This window comes from Rhinoraja longicauda, chromosome 9 (assembly GCF_053455715.1).
Source record: "Rhinoraja longicauda isolate Sanriku21f chromosome 9, sRhiLon1.1, whole genome shotgun sequence".
In the NCBI taxonomy this organism is placed as follows: Eukaryota; Metazoa; Chordata; class Chondrichthyes; order Rajiformes; family Arhynchobatidae; genus Rhinoraja; species Rhinoraja longicauda.
The window spans coordinates 57,276,820-57,297,133 of NC_135961.1; the positions used below are offsets into that span (position 1 = coordinate 57,276,820).

General features: G+C 49.0%; 1 protein-coding gene and 1 pseudogene across 15 annotated transcripts in view; both read right to left on the reverse strand.

Moving 5' to 3' along the window:
• LOC144596779 (nesprin-1-like) overlaps positions 1 to 20,314 on the reverse strand; it is a 468,061-nt gene that overhangs the window by 358,055 nt on the left and 89,692 nt on the right. For all 15 annotated transcript variants that reach the window (XM_078405564.1, XM_078405576.1, XM_078405565.1 and 12 more), the window contains 10 exons: positions 19,689 to 19,781; positions 19,412 to 19,590; positions 16,886 to 17,082; positions 12,531 to 12,640; positions 11,167 to 11,274; positions 9,790 to 9,927; positions 7,938 to 8,102; positions 5,425 to 5,537; positions 3,440 to 3,608; positions 421 to 517 (listed from right to left, as the gene is read on the reverse strand). In XM_078405564.1, coding sequence (XP_078261690.1) covers positions 421 to 517; positions 3,440 to 3,608; positions 5,425 to 5,537; positions 7,938 to 8,102; positions 9,790 to 9,927; positions 11,167 to 11,274; positions 12,531 to 12,640; positions 16,886 to 17,082; positions 19,412 to 19,590; positions 19,689 to 19,781 — 1,369 coding nt within the window. The remainder of the gene's footprint in view (positions 1 to 420; positions 518 to 3,439; positions 3,609 to 5,424; positions 5,538 to 7,937; positions 8,103 to 9,789; positions 9,928 to 11,166; positions 11,275 to 12,530; positions 12,641 to 16,885; positions 17,083 to 19,411; positions 19,591 to 19,688; positions 19,782 to 20,314) is intronic.
• On the reverse strand, positions 8,237 to 8,571 carry LOC144597017 (large ribosomal subunit protein eL33 pseudogene; annotated as a pseudogene).

The window sequence follows — 20,314 nt, forward strand, 5'->3', positions numbered from 1 at the left end:
GGCTCAACGATTACAATAGACGATGGACAATAGGTGCAGGAGTAGGCCATTCGGCCCTTCCAGCCAGCATCGCCATTCAATGTGATCATGGCTGATCATTCTCGATCAGTACCCTGTTCCTGCCTTCTCCCCATACCCCCTGACTCCGCTATCCTTAAGAGCTCTATCCAGCTCTCTCTTGAATGCATTCAGAGAATTGGCCTCCACTGCCTTCTGAGGCAGAGAATTCCACAGATTCACAACTCTCTGACTGAAAAGGTTTTTCCTCATCTCAGTTCTAAATGGCCTAACCCTTATTCTTAAACTGTGTCCCTTGTTCTGGACTCCCCCAACATTGGGAACATGTTTCCTGCCTCTAACGTGTCCAACCCCTTAATAATCTTATAAGTTTCGATAAGATCCCCTCTCATCCTTCATTACCTGAATCCTCAACCTCCAAGTAAGCGTCAGCCGCCTGCTTCAGAGACTGGAAGGTGACTTCGTAATGTCCAAAAAACTCGTTGCCCTCGACAAATGACTGCAGGGAAAAAAGAGCAAAGGGCATCACAGGGAGTTGAGTGTTCAGGATGTGATTTGCTATTACTTACCAACAGATACAGGTCCACCGCCCATTTTCCGGCCCCCTTGGCTCCAGAGTCTTGCCGTTTTACCCGTTTTGCCGAACCCACAGAGGTCACGGCCTTTGAGGGAGCCGAGATATCGGCCCGCAAAGTCGGCCTCGGAGGTCGGCTATGGGAACGGAGTTCCAGAGCCCCGGCCAGATGAGGGTAGGCGGGACTGGGGTAAATGGGGCATCTCGGTCAGCATGGGCAGGTTGGGCTGAAGGGCCTGTTTCTGTGCTGTACAACTATGTGACTCTGGATAGAGTCAAGGTGAGTAATGCTGGTTGGGGAGGCTGAAGGAATAATTCTATTTGTATCATCCACATGCTAAGAGAAATAAGCATTGGTTGATCCTTTGCATTAAAATGGACACAATTGCAAAGTCACTGTTCTCTGTTTATGCATGGGGTGGCAGTGACAAAGGGGCAGCCATCACGGACATATGCTTGGCTAAACCAGTGGGTATTAAGAATCCACCAGGAGGCATCAGACTGGAGTCATCAATAACTCTCTCCAGTTTAGATACAGTGTGGAAACAGGCCCTTCGGCCCATCGAGTCCACGTTGACCAGTGATATCACCTGTACGCTGGTTCTATCCCACACACGAGGGACAATTTTACAGAATCCAATTAACCTACAAACCTGAAGAAGGGTCTCGACGCGAAACGTCGCCCATTCCTTCTCTCCTGAGATGCTTCCTGACCCGCTGAGTTACTCCAGCATTTTGTGAATACAAACCCGTGCGTCTTTGGAATACGGGAGAAACCGGAAAACCCACGCGGCCACGGGGAGAATGTACAAAATCCATACAGACAGCACCCGAGCTCAGGATTGAACCCGGGTCTCTGGTGCTGGAAGGCAGCAGCTCTACTGCCGCGCCACCGTGCCGCCCTGCGTGACTGTGTGGTCCCAATGAACCAGTCGGATATATGTTGAATATTTTGCAGATTAAATTAATAACTTTGAGGCAAACTCACAAAATACCAGCTGAGTCAACTTAATTTCAAAACTTTGCTCCCGGTGGGATTTGCATCCACGTTTGTTAATTTAGCCGCAAAGCCCTTAATAAAAACAGAAAATACACTGGAAATATTCAGCAAGTCAGGCCACATCTGCGGTAAAAGAAACAGAGTTAACATTTCAGATCAAAGACCTTTCTCAGAACAATAGACAATAGACAATAGACAATAGGTGCAGGAGTAGGCCATTCAGCCCTTCGAGCCAGCACCGCCATTCAATGCGATCATGGCTGATCACTCTCCATCAGTACCCCGTTCCTGCCTTTTCCCCATACCCCCTCACTCCGCTATCCTTAAGAGCTCTATCCAGCTCTCTCTTGAAAGCATCCAACGAATTGGCCTCCACTGCCTTCTGAGGCAGAGAATTCCACACCTTCACCACTCTCTGACTGAAAAAGTTCTTCCTCATCTCCGTTCTAAATGGCCTACCCCTTATTCTTAAACTGTGGCCCCTTGTTCTGGACTCCCCCAACATTGGGAACATGTTTCCTGCCTCTAATGTGCCCAATCCCCTAATTATCTTATATGTTTCAATAAGATCCCCCCTCATCCTTCTAAATTCCAGTGTATACAAGCCCAATCGCTCCAGCCTTTCAACATACGACAGTCCCGCCATTCCGGGAATCAACCCAGTGAACCTACGCTGCACGCCCTCCATAGCAAGAATATCCTTCCTCAAATTTGGAGACCAAAACTGCACACAGTACTCCAGGTGCGGTCTCACCAGGGCCCGGTACAACTGTAGAAGGACCTCTTTGCTCCTATACTCAACTCCTCTTGTTACGAAGGCCAACATTCCATTGGCTTTCCACCTGCAGAGTATTTCCAGCATTTTCATTTTAGATACACAGCATCTGCAGTTTTTAAATATATATTTTCACTTCAGCACATCCAGTCCACAGTATATGTAGGAAGGAACTACAGATGATGGCTTAAACAGAAGATAGACACAAAAACCTGCAGTGACATATGAATATTCATATAAATGTTGATTTCTCTAACAACAAGTAACCCTTGCATCCCCTCTCTCTCCATCCCTCCCCACCCACCTTCGTTGTCCTCGTTTTAAGGTTGTCCTGTCGAGTCTCATTGTCTGCAACTCTTTTTCACCCAGCCCCACAGCCAACAATGGCCTGTTTCCTTTATCATCATAACTTTTTTGCAAGTCTTTCATTCATCTATACACTAAAACTCTCGTTTGTTTGTTTGTTTGTTTGTTTGTTCCTGAACTACAGCCAAAACGGTACACGATAGCGCGACAATTTTAGGCCCATCTTACTCACCGTCGTCCCTTTGGTGCTAATGGAAGAAGTTTCATTGAAATCGGTGTTATATTTTAAAAGTTATTCACATTTTAAAAGTTTAAATCTATCTCCTAGGGAGGGAGGGGGAAGGAGGGAGGGGGAGGATAAGGGGGGTTGAGGGGGATGGAGTTGGGGGGAGGGGAAGGGGCGGAGGGGGAGGGAGGGGGGAGGGTGGGGGGAGGAAGGGGGAGGGAGGGGGGAGGGGAGAGAGGAGGGGGAGGGGGGAGGAGAGGGTGCTGCACCAATGCAGGAGAGGTTTGGGCCCAATGGATCCACTTGGTCTAGCTTGTTCTATATCTCTCTATATCACCATCTATATCTCTCCTTTTCCTTTCCCCGGACTCTCAGTTTGAAGAAGGGTCCCGACCTGAAACGTCGGCCATTCCTTTTCTCCAGAGATGCTGTCTGACCCGCTGAGTTACTCCAGCTTAGTGTGTCTATCTTCAGGCTACATACAGTGTGTATGGATCGCCAAAATATTCCACCGTACAATTCCACGGAAGTATTACTTACAACGTAATGTTGCAGGAGAGCTTGGACGGATTCCCTCCGGCCGTATTTGATGATCCATGATTTAAGTTTGGTCTCTGCGAGCACCAGGAAAGCCAGAAGACCATACTTCAACTCCAGAAACTCCAGTCGGGTCAAGTGGAGCTTGGATGCCAAGGCAATGAAACTAAAGCTGGAAGTCCAAAAGGGACACGTAAGGTGAAGCCCGAAACAAACCCTAGACACTGGCACAGTTGCACCACAACATGAATGTTTAACCACACAACCAGACAAACAGCCATCGTGTCATACAGCGTGGAAACAGGCCCTTCGGCCCAACTTGCCCGCACCGACCAACCTGCCCCATCTACGCCAGTCCCACCTGCCCGTGATTGGCCCTCTTAACCTGTCCTATCCATGTACCTGTCGATCTGTTCCTTAAACGTTGTAATAATCCCTGCCTCAATTACCTCCTCCAGCAGCTCATTCCAGATACCCACCACCCTTTGTGTAAAAAAAGTGACCCCTCAGGTTCCTAATAAATCTTCCCCCCACCCCCCCCCCCCTCACCTTAAACCTATGTCCTCTGGTTCTTGATTCCCCCACTATGGGCGAGAGAGTCTACAAGGGTGGTGGGAGAATCGGAGGGGAGTTAATAGGCCTGTGAAAGAGAAGGTCAGGATATAGGTGAGGTGACGGGATTGAAAGGATTGCTCCGAGAGTTAGAATTGACTCGATGGCTCAAATGGTCTCCTTAAGATGCAGCAAGTAAACAGGGCAGCACAGTGGTGCAGCGGATACGGCTGCAGCAAGTAAACAGGGCAGCACAGTGGTGCAGCAGGTACAGCTGCAGCAAGTAAACAGGGCAGCACAGTGGCGCAGCAGGTACAGCTGCCGTCTCCCAGCTCTAGAGACCCGGGCGCAATCCTGACCTCCCCATCAGTCTGTGTGCAATTTGCACGTTCTCCCAGTGCGTTTCCTCCGGGTGCTCCGGTTACCTCCCTCATCCCGAAGACATAGAAACATAGAAAATCGGTGCAGGGGTAGGCCATTCGGCCCTTCGAGCCTGCACCGCCATTCAATATGATCATGGCTGATCATCCAACTCAGTATCCTGTACCTGCCTTCTCTCCATACCCCCTGATCCCTTTAGCCACAAGGGCCACATCTAACTCCCTCTTAAATATAGCCAATGACTGGCCTCAACTACCTTCTGTGGCAGAGAATTCCACAGATTCACCACTCTGTGGGAAAAAAACCTTTCTCATCTCGGTCCTAGAAGACTTCCCCCTTATCCTTAAACTCTGACCCCTTGTTCTGGACTTCCCCAACATCGGGAACAATCTTCCTGCATCTAGTCTGTCCAACCCCTTAAGAATTTTGTACATTTCTATAAGATCCCCCTCAATCTTCTAAATTCTAGCGAGTACAAGCCGAGTCTATCCAGTCTTTCTTCATATGAAAGTCCTGCCATCCCAGGAATCAATCTGGTGAACCTTCTCTGTACTCCCTCTATGGCAAGAATGTCTTTCCTCAGATTAGGAGACCAAAACTGCACACAATACTCCAGGTGTGGTCTCACCAATGCCCTGTACAACTGCAGCAGAACCTCCCTGCTCCTATACTCAAATCCCCTCGCTATGAATGCCAACATACCATTCGCTTTCTTCACTGCCTGCTGCACCTGCATGCCTACTTTCAATGACTGGTGTGCGGGTTTGTAGTCTAATTGGCCTCTGAACATTGCCCCCTAGTGTGTAGGGAGTGGATGCGAAAGTGGGATAACATAGAACTATTGTGTGAACGGGCGATCAGTGGAGGGTGGAGAACCCGTGGGCCTAAGGGTCAGCTTCCATGCTGCGGCTATCAAACCCTCAATCAAACCGCATCCTGTTACTTTCAGTGGGAACTGCTCCAATAGATTTGGTGCCATTCACACGAGACTAAGGTCTCCATTTTCACACACTAAGACATTGAGCCGAGACAGGTTTCACCAAGAGGGAGCTCACCGATCCGCCACATCTTCCAGCTGATCAGTGGGGATGGGAATCCCATTCACAGACCCTGCCCTGTAGATCTGGTGGAATATCTGTTGGTGACTTTCCAAAGCATTGATAACATCCTGTGGAGGAAACAAAAAGAAATCTGTCCGTTACCACCGGTTAACTGGGGAAGGTCATTCAGTGCGGCGTGTCAAGTTCATGAGTTCTAGGAGCAGAATTGGGCCATTCAACCCATCAAGTCTACTCCGCCATTCAATCACGGCTGATCTATCTTTCCCTCTCAACCCCATTCCCTTGCCTTCTCCCCATAACCCCTGAAACCCGTACTAATCAAGTATCTCTCAATCTCGGCCTTCCACTGACTTGGCCCCCATAGCCTTCTGTGGCAATGAATCCCACAGATTCGCCACCCTCTGACTAAAGAAATTCCTCCTCAACTCCTTTCTAAAGGTAGGCCCTTTTATTCTGAGGCGATGGCTCCTGTCCTAGACTCTCCCACTGGTGGGTCCTCCCCACACCCACGCTGCCCATAGTGAATAGGCCTTTCACTATTTCCCCATTCATCATTAAGCATGAATTGGGCATCATTACCATTAACATAGAATCACAGAACATTCACGGCACGGAAGGTGGCGTTTGGCCCATCATGTTCATGAAGGCGGAGCAATCCATTCCCTTCCTTCATGGATTCAATTGCCTTGTTGGTCACAGATCTTCAAGTGCTCCTCCTAGTACTGTTGCAAATGCAATGTGGGCTTCTATCATTACTACCCCATCAGGCCGTGAGTTCAAAGGTTCTTTATTATCACGTGTACAGACGTAAAGCGAAATTATTATTGATTTTGCATACCGTTCAGTAGAGTATTGCCATACCGAAGCATAATCACCGATTTGTACAAAGAGCAAAGAAATAATCCACTGAGACCACATGCAAGAACCGGCAGGTTCCAAAGTCTAGTCTGGTCCGCGCGCCCGATCCAGGCGAGCCCCAGGCTGCTAGAGGGCCTCCAGCCGTTGCCCCAGTCCAGATCGTCCAGCGAACTAGTCAGAGAGTTAAAAATCTGTGGAATTCACTGCCTCAGAAGGCAGTGAAGGCCAAGTCTCTGAATGCATTCAAGAGAGAGCTAGATAGAGCTCTTAAGGATAGTGGAGTCAGGGGGTATGGGGAGAAGGCAGGAACGGGGTACTGATTGAGAATGATCAGCCATGATCACATTGAATGGTGGTGCTGGCTCAAAGGGCCGAATGGCCTACTCCTGCACCTATTGTCTATTGTCCCCCTCCTCACCCGCCCACCCTCAGCCGTTGTGCCCCAGGGAGCCTCCCAGAACCTGATCTTGGGGGCGCGCCAGGTAAGACCCCCAGCTCACCCATGTTTGGCCTTGTAGACAGTCCCACAGTGCTGCTTGGAGACAGCTTCTCAATGGCAGTGCTGGGCACAGCTGCCCTGAGCAAGATGGGTCCTGTGACTCAGTGGCAGCAACCTGTCCCTTAGTCAGAAGGCCGCAGAATCAATTCACACTCCAGACTCTTGACGCATCTCCTACACTGACGCGCTGGTCGACGAGGAGTCAGTGGGCTGAAGGGCATGTTTCCGCAGATACCTCTAACGTCGAAAGTCTGAAACGTTGGAACGGCTGTCCATTCACACATTTTAGTGCTGTCATATAACCTGTAATAATATTCGCGTACACGTCTGAATGGGCAGATTAAAATCCTGAACTAGTCCGAATTCACTGAGAATTTGCAATTAATGGCCATGAACTATCAAAAGAGTTTAGAGTTCGGAGCTTAGACTTTACAGCGTGGAAACAGGCCCACTGAGTCCGCGCCGATCAGCGATCCAGAATCACTAGCGCTATCCTACTCACCTAGGGACAATTAAACATTTGCAATTTTACCGAAGCCAATTAACCTACAAACCTGCGTGTCTTTGGGGTGTGGGAGGAAACCGGAGCACCCGGAGGAAGCCCACGAGGTCACAGGGAAAAGGCACAAACTCCACACAGATGATCCCCGCGGTCATAGATTGATACAGTGTGGAAACAGGGCCTACGGCTCAACTTGCCCACACAGGCCAACATGTCCCAGCTACACCAGCCCCACCTGCCCACATTGGGTCCATATCCCTCCAAACCTGTCCTATCCATAGAAACATAGACAATAGGTGCAGGAGTAGGCCATTCGGTCCTTCGAGCCAGCACCGCCATTCAATATGATCGTGGCTGATCATCCAAAATCAGCACCCCGTTCCTGTTTTCTCCCCATATCCCATGATTCCGTTAGCCCTAACAGCTAAATCTAACTCTCTCTTGAATACATCGAGTGAATTGACCGCGTGCCTTCTGTGGCAGAGAATTCCACAGATTCACAACTTGAGTCTCTGGCGCTGTGAGGCAGCAGCTCTAGAGGTCTGCGATCACGTTACAAGCTGGTTCTCCAAAGCAGAGCTCCCGAGAAGGAGGACATGATGGGGGGGCCGGAGGCTTCCCCCTTGGGTTAACCCAAAGCTCTCTCACCTTGTGCTGCTCCAGCTTCCTGTGGATGATGTTGGCCGTTTCGTCGTGCGCCTGCTGAATGGCAATCTCCTCGCGGAGGATCGCCTCCACCCTGTGCAGCCAGGCTCCGATGGCGCCCAGCGGCCCCGGCAGCGACTTGTCCAGCACCACGTGCCAGTCCATGCACTGAGAAAGGCAAGCCGAAGATCTCAGTTGGTTATATGCATCACATTGCCTGCCCTGACTGATAAACGGGTGAAGTCAACTTTTTTTTTTAAGACCAATTTACTATATATTTTAAATTTATGTGCACCTTTACCTCAAATTCTTGATGAGTACAGCATCACTCAAATCCTCTGCCCAATAGCCCTCGCAGGCAGATTACTTTTGAACTTGGTACTGTTACCATGCCACTGTTACCATGAGAACCAATCACTTTACCCCAAATGACACGGCCTTTATTTGGTTTGCCCCCAGGGGTGACAGTGTTGCTCTTTGCCTTGTCGGCATAGGCACATCTCTTGCCCAGGTAAAAGTCAGCCTCATCACAGCAATAACCACCCTCAATCTTCAGTGGAGCTGTATGCTCTCCTTGGTTTCAAAGGTCACGTTTATAGCCTGTACAAACAGCTTTGCACTACAATCTGCCAGGCATTGCAAGTGCACCTGGCAGCCGGACCAGTCAGGTCTGCACCAATTCACAAGCAAATCACATAACAATAGACAATAGACAATAGGTGCAGGAGGAGGCCATTGGGCCCTTCGAGCCAGCACTGCCATTCACCATGATCATGGCTGATCATCCACAATCAGTACCCCGTTCCTGCCCTCTCCCCATACCCCCTGACTCCGCTATCTTTAAGAGCTCTATCCAGCTCTCTCTTGAAAGTATCCAGAGAATTGGCCTTCACGGCCTTCTGAGGCTGAGAATTCCACAGATTTACAACTCTCTGACTGAAAAAGTTTTTCCTCATCTCTGTTCTAAATGGCCTATCCCTTATTCTTAAACTGTGGCCCCTGGTTCTGGACTCCCCCAACAGAGGGAACATGTTTCCTGCCTCTAACGTGTCCAATCCCTGAATAATCTTATGTTTCAATAAGATCCCCTCTCATCCTTCTAAATTCCAGTGTATACAAGCCTAGTCGCTCCAGTCTTTCAACATACGACAGTCCCGCCATTCCGGGAATTAACCTCGTGAAGCTACGCTGCACGCCCTCAATAGCAAGAATGTCCTTCCTCAAATTTGGAGACCAAAACTGCACACAGTACTCCAGGTGTGGTCTCACTAGGGCCCTGTACAACTGCAGAAGGACCTCTTTGCTCCTATACTCAACTCCTCTTGTTATGAAGGCCAACATTCCATTGGCTTTCTTCACTGCCTGCTGTACCTGCATCCTTCCTTTCAGTGACTGATGCACTAGGACACCCAGATCCCGTTGTACGTCCCCTTTTGCTAACTTGACACCATTCAGATAATACTCTGCCTTCCTATTCTTACCACCAAAGTGGATAACCTCACACTTATCCACATTAAACTGCATCTGCCATGCATCCGCCCACTCACCTGTTTACACTAGTTATCGGTTAACCCAATTTCTCATCCACCCTGCACGCTGGAGACAATTTGCAGAGGCCAATTAAACTACTAATTGGCACGTTTTTGGGATGTTGGGAGGAAACAGGAGCATCCAAAAAAAAACCCCACACGGTCACAAATAGAACGTGCAAACCCCACACAGACAGCACTCGAGGTCAGGATGGAACCCGGGTCTCTGTCGCTGAGAGGCAGCAGCTCTACCCGCTGCACCACAGTGCCCCCCCCGCCCCCCCCCCCCCCCCCCCCCACCATAAGGTCGCTCTCTCACGACTTACTCTGATTGTCACTCTGTCCCATATTTGTTTCATCGTGACCTGATCCATCGTAAGCTTTCCGTTACTTTGGGCAGGTTGAATGAGGGCATTCACGTGTTTTATTTTCATTTCGTACTGGCCTCGAAACGATTTAAACAGCTGTGGAAACAGACATGTAATACCTGTTAGTGCAAGTCCTTTAGACCCGACTGACATCTACTGACATCTACTGTACAACAGTTGCAATCTTTGGCAGACTGTGTAGTTAGACTTTTCAGAGATACAATGCGGAAAGAGGCCCTTCGGCCCACCGAGTCCGCACCGACCAGCGATCACCCCGCACACTAATACTATCCTACACGCACTAGGGATAATTTGCACTTGTATCAAGCCAATTAACCTACAAACCTGCACGTCTTTGGAGTGCGGAACGAAACCAAAGATCTCGGGGGAAACCCACGCAGGTCGCAGGGAGAACGTACAAACTCCGTACAGACAGCGCCCATAGTCAGGATCGACCCCGGGTCTCCGGCGTAGTAAGGCAGCAACTCTACCGCTGCCCCCCTCAATGTTCAAAATCATCATTTTGATGAAATAACATAAAGTGCTAAAGAAAACTAGCGGGTTTGGTGGCATTTACGGAGGGAATGGATTGGCAACGTTTCGGGTCGGGATATCCACCCGATGTTGCCTGACCCGCAGAGTTACTCCAGCACTGTGTGTTTTGCTCGAGATTCCAGCATCTGCAGTTCCTTGCTTCTTTGGAACTGATGCTCTCCAGAGCTAAAAACTACACTGAGCATCTCCCCCTTTGCTCTACCTATTGTTATTGAATTTGACTTGCTTGTACACACGTGCAGGGCCGTCTTAACGCATGGGCCTGATGGGCACTTGCCCGGGGCCCCACGAGCATAGGGGCCCCATGCTGATCTGTGTATGTTAAGTGACTTGCAATAAATAAATACTACTTTAAAAATGTAGGTTCAATAAGCGCTTTTTTCGCAACATTTTCGGTCACTAAGTGCTTCTCACAGCGATCTGTAAGTGCTTTTCGCAACAATGTAGCACCCTAAGTCCATCGCTAAGTGCTTTTCGGTAAGTGCTTTTCGCCGGTACGACGACGGGGGGCTGGTAGGGAAAGGGGGGTGGGGGAGAGTAACGGTAGGGGCCCCAGTACACTGCTTTGCCCGGGGGCCCATAATGCTGTAAAAACGGCCCTGCACACGTGTAGTGTTATCTGTTTTGATTGAGTAACGTGCAAAACAAAAGCTTTTCAGTGTGCCTCGGTACACGTGACAATAATATATCTAAACCGAAAGCTAAACCCATCCCCGTATTTTCCTCATTTTTGAAGAGGTCGATTAGAAAGGGCAGGAAGGGGTGAGTGTGCCAGCCCACCTGATATCGCTCCTGCAGTCCTGCGTCCGCCATCTGAGCCCTTGCGAGCTCCCTCTCGAACTGCTCCAGCCAAGCTTTAGCATCTCTCAGCATCCGTCTTCCCTCCCTCTGGAACAGAGATAACAGTGGCAACCGGGCCGACGGTGAACCAGAGTTATTAAAGTCATTTAATAATAACCAAATTATTAAAGCATCCTCGATAGCAAGTGCAATTTACAGAAGCCATTTATCCTACAAATCAGCACTTCTTTGGAATGTGGGAGGAAACCATAGAAACATAGAAACATAGAAAATAGGTGCAGGAGTAGGCCATTCGGCCCTTCGAGCCTGCACCGCCTTCAATATGATCATGGCTGATCATCCAACTCAGTATCCCGTACCTGCCTTCTCTCCATACCCCCTGATCCCTTTAGCCACAAGGGCCACATCTAACTCCCTCTTAAATATAGCCAATGAACCGGCCTCAACTACCTTCTGTGGCAGAGAATTCCACAGATTCACCACTCTCTGTGTGAAAAAAAATGTTCTCATCTTGTTCCTAAAAGACTTCCCCCTTATCCTTAAACTGTGACCCCTTGTTCTGGACTTCCCCAACATCGGGAACAATCTTCCTGCATCTAGCCTGTCCAACCCCTTAACCCCTTAAACCGGAGCGCGCAGGAAAAAAAAGCGCGCGTGGCCACAGGGAGAACGTTCAAACTCTGAACGGACAGCACCCGTGTTCAGGATCGAACACAGATCTATGGCGTTGCAAGGCAGCAGCTCTACCGCTGTGCCACTGTGCCGCCCTTTAAAGTGGTGATTGATAGATTCTTGATTAGCAGGAGCATCAAAGGTCGCGGGGAGAAGGCAGGAGAATGGGGCTGAGAAGGAGATCAGCCACGATTGAATGGCAGAATGGACCAAAGATACTAGAGGAACAAGATAGACCACTCGACCCCTTATGGGTCATGACGCCATTTTAGTAGGCAGAAACTTGCAGAAACATTTTAAAAGAAAAATAACAAAAATCTATGAATTGATAGATGAGATATATTCTGCATTTTAATGGTATCATCACACATACTGTTCCCCCAAAACAGTGATTACACTGCGAGAGGCGTAGCGAACGGCGGGTTTTGCCTACTGAAATGGCTCCTTTGCACACCACACTTCAGTATAGGCAATTACAACAGAGTGGTCCATCTTGTTCCTCTAGTATCTTTGGAATAGACTCACTGGGCCGAATGGCCTAATTCTGCTTCTATATCTTATGTTCTTATGGCTTGGCTGGTGCAGACAAAAGAGGCCATATATCTTATCTTTACACGATTGTTCTAAAGTTCTACAGCACGGTGAAATAGAAATTGAAAAAAAGGATTTACCTCTTCGTCCGGAGGTTCATTCTCTACCTCCCGTGGATCTGGATAGTGCTTCAGGAACTGGGCAACGTAGGTCATGATGGACTTCTCATCTGGTTTGTCAACATCAACATCTGTAAAGCATCATTCTGTTAGTCGACGGGACGCCACGGCCCCTTTAAAATACTGAACAATGTGTGAGCCCTGTAGCTGGAAAGGGGTGCAGAGAAGGTTTACGAGGACGTTGCCAGGACTCGAGGGCCTGAGCTCCAGGGAGAAGTTGATCAGGTTGGGACTTTATTCCTTGGAGCGCAGGAGGATGAGGGGTGTTCTTACAGAGGTGTACAAAATCATGATAGGAATAGGTCGGGTAGACTCTCAGTCTCTTGCCCAACGTAGGGGAATTGAGAACCAGAGGACATGCTGCAGGTTTAAGGTGAGGGGAGAAAGATTTAATGGGAATCTGAGGGGTAACTTTTTCCCACAAAGGGTGGTGTGTGTTTAGAACGAGCTGCCAGAGAAGGTAGTTGAGGCAGGTCCGATCGCAACGATTAAGAAACATTTAGACAGGTACATGGACAGGTCAGATTTAGAGGGATGTGGGCCAAATGCAGGCAGGTGGGACTAGTGTAGATGGGACATGTTAGTCGGTGAGGTAAGGTTGGGCCGAAGGGCCTGTTTCCACGCTGTAAGACTCTATGGGTCTATGACCCTTCTTATGGCACTTGTCATGTATTTCAAAATCCCAAGGCTTTTCAAAAGACAGGTCCTCAAACCAAATAAAGAGTTGCCAGAGCAGGTGTTTCAATGGGGCCACCTCTCATTCTTCTGAACCTCAATGAGTTGCGGTCCAACTTGCTCAACGTCTTTTCCTAGACCAACCACTTCACCTCAGGAGTCAACTGAGTGCACCTTCCCTGTGCACTGCTAATGTAGATGCATCATTACTTGGACCAATCAAAGGTATTTATTCACAAAATGCTGGAGTAACTCAGCAGGTCAGGCAGCATCTCAGGAGAGAAGGAATGGGTGACGTTTCGGGTCAAGACCCTTCTTCAAACTGATGTCAGGGGGGCGGGACAAAGGAAGGATATAGGTGGAAACAGGAAGATAGAGGGAGATCTGGGAAAGGGGAGGGGAAGAGAGGGACAGAGGAACTATCTAAAGTTGGAGAAGTCGATGTTCATACCACTGGGCTGCAAGCTGCCCAGGCGAAATATGAGGTGCTGTTCCTCCAATTTCCGGTGGGCCTCACTATGGCACTGGAGGAGGCCCATGACAGTAAACTGTCCCTAGAGTGTGTAGGATAGCGTTAACGTGCGAGGATCGCTGGTCGGCAAGGACTCGGTGGGGAACATGGCTAGGTGATGTTTCGGTTGGGCCCTTCAATGATTCAATGATTCATTGACACTTTACTGCCACTTGTACCGAGGAACAGTGAAATGCTTTGTATTGCATCCAACCCGGTAAAATCATACATAGATGACCTCTCCTCGGCAGTACACAAGCGTCGGCACGTTTCTGGCGCCGGCCGACAAAGTTTCATAAATTGGAGGAGGTGCAGGTAAACCTCTGTCTCACCTGGAAAGACTGTTTGGGTCCTTGGATGGAGTTGAGGGGGGAGGTAAAGGGACAGGTGTTGCATCTTGTGCGACTGCAGGGGAAAGTGCCCGGGGATGGGGTGGTTTGGGTAGGAAGGGACCGGTCTCTGCGGAACGCAGAATTGGGAGGGGATGGGAAGATAATTGGAGGAACAGCACCTTATATTTCGCCTGGGCAGCTTGCAGCCCAGCGGTATGAACATCGACTTCTCCAACTTTAGATAGTTCCTCTGTCCCTCTCTTCCCCTCATATAGTGAAATGAGATGGATTGTAATTGGTGTAATTGCTCTCTCAGAACAGGAGTGGTCTAGATGGACCAAATGGCCTTCTTCTGTGTCATTTTAAGGTAAAATCTACCCATTTTCAGCCTCCAGCTATCCTACTATTTGGAACGCTGATAAAGAGGAATGCAGGTGCCTCTGTGAAAGCAAGGTGTTGATTCCAGAGAAGGCAGGAGAATGGGGTTAGGAGGGAGATATCAATCAGCCATGATTGAATGGCGGAGTAGACTTTGATGGGCCAAATGGCCTAATTCTACCCCTATCCCTTAAGACCTTAAAATTGGACCGGTTGCATCTCAACAGGGCTGTGACCAACATCCTTGAGGGGAGACACAAAGTGCTGGAATAACTCAGCGGGTCAGGCAGCATCTCTGGAGAGAAAGAATAGGTGACGTTTCGGGTTGGAACCGTTCTTTAGACTGGATGTAGAGGTGGGGGGGGGAGAAATAAACTAGAGACAAGAAAAAGCCAGAACAAATCAGGGCTGGTTTCAGATGACCTTAGGAAGGGTCCATTGTTGGCTGGGGAATGTGTGATAACAAGAGGGATTCAAGGATGGAACAGTGGAATAGATACAATGACTAAGGTGGGGAGGGGGAGAGAGAGGAGGGGAGAGAATGCAGGGATTACTTGAAATGAGAGAAATCAACATTCATAAGTGGGTCAGGCAGCATCACTGGAGAACATGAATAAGAGACCTTTTGTGTTGGGAAGAAGGGTCCTGACCAAAAGCGTCACCTTTCTCCTAACATGCCGAGTTACTCCAGCACTTTTCTTTTTGTAAACCAGCATCTGCAGTTCCTTGTGTCTCCTTGTGGGGAAGTTTGCAAGTTCTGCTAATAAGGGTTTCAAGCCAATTAGGAAGGAGTTAGGATGTGGCAGCAGTTTTTAAAAAAACAAAGCAAATTGGAAGTGGAAAACACAGAGTTTTAAAAAATCAGAAAATTCTTGAAACACTCGTCAGGTCAGGCAGCCTGAGAGCGAGAAAGAGAGACGGTTTCATTGTGCACAGAATGCGCCTGATCTGCTGAGTGTTTCCAGTATTTTTCCATTTTGTTGCATATTTCCAACAACAACATTGTAGGTTTATATGGGGAGAAGGCAGGTACGGGGTACTGATTGAGAATGATCAGCCATGATCACATTGAATGGTGGTGCTGGCTCGAAGGGCCGAATGGCCTACTCCTGCACCTATTGTCTATTGTTTATTATCTGCAGGTTTTTTTACATTTTAATTTACTATGGAAAGTGAGGGGGTTTTCTAAACATTTCAGGAAAGCAGTGAGTTTGAGTTGTTGATTTTTTCTTGAGTTGAGTTGAACAATAGACAATAGATAATAGGTGCAGGAGGAGGCCATTCGGCCCTTCGAGCCAGCACCGCCATTCAATGTGATCATGGCTGATCATTCTCAATCAGTACCCCGTTCCTGCCTTCTCCCCATACCCCCTGAATAGGTGCAGGAGTAGGCCATTCGGCCCTTCGAGCCAGCACCGCCATTCACCGTGATCATGGCTGATCATGCACAATCAGTACCCCGTTCCTGCCTTCTCCCCATATCCCTTGACTCCGCTATCATTAAGAACTCTATCCAACTCTCTCTTGAAAGCATCCAGGGAATTGGCCTCCACTGCCTTCTGACGCAGACAGTTCCATAGCGTTGAGATTAGTTTATTTTCACGTGTACCGAGGGTGCAGTAAAATGTTGCATGCTAACCAGCCAGCGGAAAGACAATGCATGATTATAATCCGGCTGTCCGCAGTGTACAGGTACATGATGAAGGGAATAAGGTGAATAACGTTTAGTTTAAGATAAAGCCAGCAAAGTCCGATCAAAGATAGTCTGAGGGTTTCCAATGAGGTAGAGAGTAGTTCAGGACTTTAGAAGGATGAGAGGGGATCTTATCGAAACGTATAAGATTATTAAGGGGTTGGACACGTTAGAGGCAGGAAACATGTTCCCAATGTTGGGGGAGTCCAGAACCAGGGGCCACAGTTTAAGAATAAGGGGTAGGCCATTTAGAACAGAGATGAGGGAAAACATTTTCAGTCAGAGAGTTGTGAATCTGTGGAATTCTCTGCCTCAGAGGGCAGTGGAGGCCAATTCTCTGAATACATTCAAGAGAGAGCTAGATAGAGCTCTTAAGGATAGCGGAGTCAGGGGGTATGGGGAGAAGGCAGGAACGGGGTACTGATTGAGAATGATCAGCCGTGATCACATTGAATGGCGGTGCTGGCTCGAAGGGCCAAATGGCCTCCTCCTGCACCTATTGTCTATTGTCTATTGTCTATTGACTGCTCTCTTAGATGTTGGTCGGATGGTTCAGTTTAATCAAAAGAAACTCAAACTGGGAGAAAAGAAGCCAAGACGTGGGATGTGCTTGGTGGGGCACTGTTGAATGAAAGGCACCTTAAAAATAAAGAGGATGAAGGTGCAGGCAGGTGAAAAATTACCTAAATGCACCTTGAAATTCTAAGCGACCGCCATTGACAAGTACCTTCGGGGTCCAGGAGCCTTGGAATCCCAAGCTGAGCTTCAGCGATGGTGAAAGCGCTCTCCAAGTTCTCCCTGTTCGACTGGTTCCTGACCTTCTCCAGGTCGGTCAGGTCGGGACGGATGGCGTGAATAACGGAATGAAAGGCGATGCCACTCCTCCAGCTCTTCCCAAAGTCCTTCACTTCAATGCCCAGACGCCTTCAGAAACGAGGAGAGATTGGAAATGCATTACTGTAGATTTCAGAGATACTTTAGACTTTAACGGGCTGCACTGTTGATTTGCTTCCTCACGACACCAGAGACCCGGGCTCGGTCCTGGCCTCAGGCGCTTGTCTGTGCGGAGTTTGTACGTTCTTCCCATGACTGCGTGGGTTTTCACCGAGACCTTCGGTTTCCTCTCACACTCCAAAGACGCACAGGTTTGTAGGTTAATTGGCCTCAGTTCAAAGTTGTAAATTGTCCCTTGTGTGTGGGACAGTGCTAATGTACGGGGTGATTGCTGGTCGGACCGGACTCGGTGGGCCGAAGGGCTGGTTCGACACTGTATGTCTAAACTAAACTAAAGTCAATGAACCGTCAGTAAAGGGAATTCCTACTTCATTAGTAGGAATGAGACAGGTCAGTGGGTATTTTATAAGGCAGAGATAGATAGATTCTTGATTAGTACGGGTGTCAGGGGTTATGGGGAGAAGGCAGGAGAATGGAGTTAGGAGGGAGAGATAGATCAGCCGTGATTGAACGGCTGTGTAGACTTGATGGGCCAAATGGCCTTATTCTGGTCCTATCACTTATGACCTTATGATCTTCATCACTGAAACCCCACCAGATGCTGCCTGCTCGGTCCGACTTCCAGCTTGTGTTTGATGAAAGAAAGGGTGGTTTCTATTTTAATTCTGGTTGGGACATATCTCCCATATTGAAGCGCGGGCACAGAAAGGGCAAGGAGAGGCATGGGAAGATGGCAGAAGCTGTACAGTGATTATTCATCAGGCTGACGGTGATCGTCTTGATGGCGGAGATGCTGGGAATCCCACCAAACTCCCACTCCACGTTGAAAACGAGGAACCTTCCCGACAACTGGGCAAGTCACCCTCTGCCCGATGAGGGTCAAACACTTCAGGAAGGAAGGAAGGAAGGAAGGGAGGGAGGGAGGGAGAACAGGGAGGAAGGGAGGAAGGAAGGAAGGAAGGAAGGAAGGAAGGAAGGAAGGAAGGAAGGAAGGAAGGAAGGAAGGGAGGGAGGGAGGGAGGAAGGAAGGAAGGAAGGAAGGGAGGAAGGGAGGGAGGAAGGAAGGAAGGAAGGGAGGGAGGGAGGGAGGGAGGGAGGGAGGGAGGAAGGAAGGAAGGAAGGAAGGGAGGGAGGGAGGGAGGGAGGGAGAGAGAGAGAGAGAGAGAGAGAGAGAGAGAGAGAGAGAGAGAGAGAGAGAGAGAGAGAGAGAGAGAGAGAGAAAGAGAGAAAGAACTGGAAGGAAGTTATACTCAAGAAACCATGGTTTCGTTTTTTAGTTTAGAGATACAGCGCGGAAACCGGCCCCTCAGGCCCATCGCAGTGACCAGAGATCCCCACATACTAACACTATCCTACACACACTTGGGACATTTTACACATAAAAATGCTGGAGTCATTCAGTGGACAGGCAGCATCTCTGGATAGAAGGAATGGGTAATTTTTCGGGTCGAGAACCTTCTTCAGAGCCTGAAGAAGAGCCTCGATCCGAAACGTCACCCATTCCTTTTATCCAGAGATGCTGCCTGTCCGCTGAATGACTCCAGGATTTTAGTGTCTATCTTCGGTGCAAACCAGCATCAGCAGATCCTTCCTGCACACGGGGGGGACAATTTATACCAAGCCAATTAACCTACAAACCTAAGATAGACACAAAAAGCTGGAGTAACTCAGCGGGACAGGCAGCATCTCTGGAGAGAAGGAATGGGTGACGCTTCGGGTCGAGACCCTCCTTCAGACTGACCTGTTCCGAGATCGTCAGTCTCCTCCCACACTCCAAAGACGTACAGGTTTGTAGGTTTGTTCACAAAATGCTGGAGTAACTCAGCGGGACAGGCAGCATCTCGGGAGAGAAGGAATGGGTGACGTTTCGGTCTCGACCCGAAACGTCACCCATTCCTTCTCTCCCGAGACGCTGCCTGACCTGCTGAGTTGCTCCAGCATTTTGTGAATAAATCGATTTGTACCAGCATCTGCAGTTATTTTCTTATACTACAGGTTTGTAGGTTAATTGGCTTGGTATAAATGTAAATTGTCCCTAGTGTGTGTGTGTGTGTGTGGGACAGTGTTGTAAGAAAATAACTGCAGATGCTGGAACAAATCGAAGGTATTTATTCACGAAAAGCTGGAGTAACTCTGCAGGTCAGGCAGCATCGCAGGAGAGAAGGAATGGGCGACGTTGCGGGTCGACGCGGACTCGTTGGGCCGAAGGGCCTATTTCCGCGCTGTATCTCTAAACTAAACTAAACTAAAGTAGACCTTCGTTGACTGACGGAAGCAGAACACGTGAAGTGGAACTCACTTCCCTGCGGTGTAGTGCACCCATTTCAGGAGAGCCTTCTTGGCGCCTCCCTTGAAGTTGGTGACCACTTTGCGCTTGGTCGGGGGGCTGCCCGTCTCCGAGCAGGCCGCGCTCTCCACGGACGAGGCGCTGCTGGACAAGGACGAGAGCAGCGACAGGTTACTGGTCAGCTCCTCGATCTGCGGGAGAAGACAAGCCAGTGGAAAATGGGGAGGGTTGTAGAGTCTGCCGAATGACTGTAACGAAACGGTGTGGCCGAGTCAATGTTGAAGGTCACCTGGAAGTATAAAATGATGGTCCAAACCAATCCGAGGACAATGGATGGCCTTCCGTCAGCGATATCCGTGGAATTGATGTTGACCAGTTTAATCTGTGAGAGATGAATGGTCTGTTAGCAAAAAATTATATTACAGTTGCCACAAATCCCACGGTTGTTATAATAATGCAGTCCTTTTTCGCAAACTCACAGCCTTGCCCTTCTCAGTCTGTTACTCACACCCTATCTCTCTTCACCCACCAGTTAGCCTCATGAAAGTAGGAGACAGTCTTGCGGCCATTGTGCGGAGAAAGGACTCGTTCTTCCACAATCACGGAGCATCCAGGATAACTGGATAATGATAATGATCAGCCATGATCACATTGAATGGCGGTGCTGGCTCGAAGGGCTGAATGGCCTCCTCCTGCACCTGTTGTCTATTGTCTATTGTCTATTGTCTAACTCCTCCACAGCCTGAAATAGTTGGTCTGCCTCCGACGGGCGAAACCGATGGACAGCGCGGCGGCACAGCGGTAGAGTTGCCGTCTCGCAGCATCGGAGACCCGGGTTCGATCCTGACTACGGGTGCTGTCTGCAGGGAGTTTGCACGTGTTCTCCCCGTGACCATTCATGGGTTTCGTCCCACA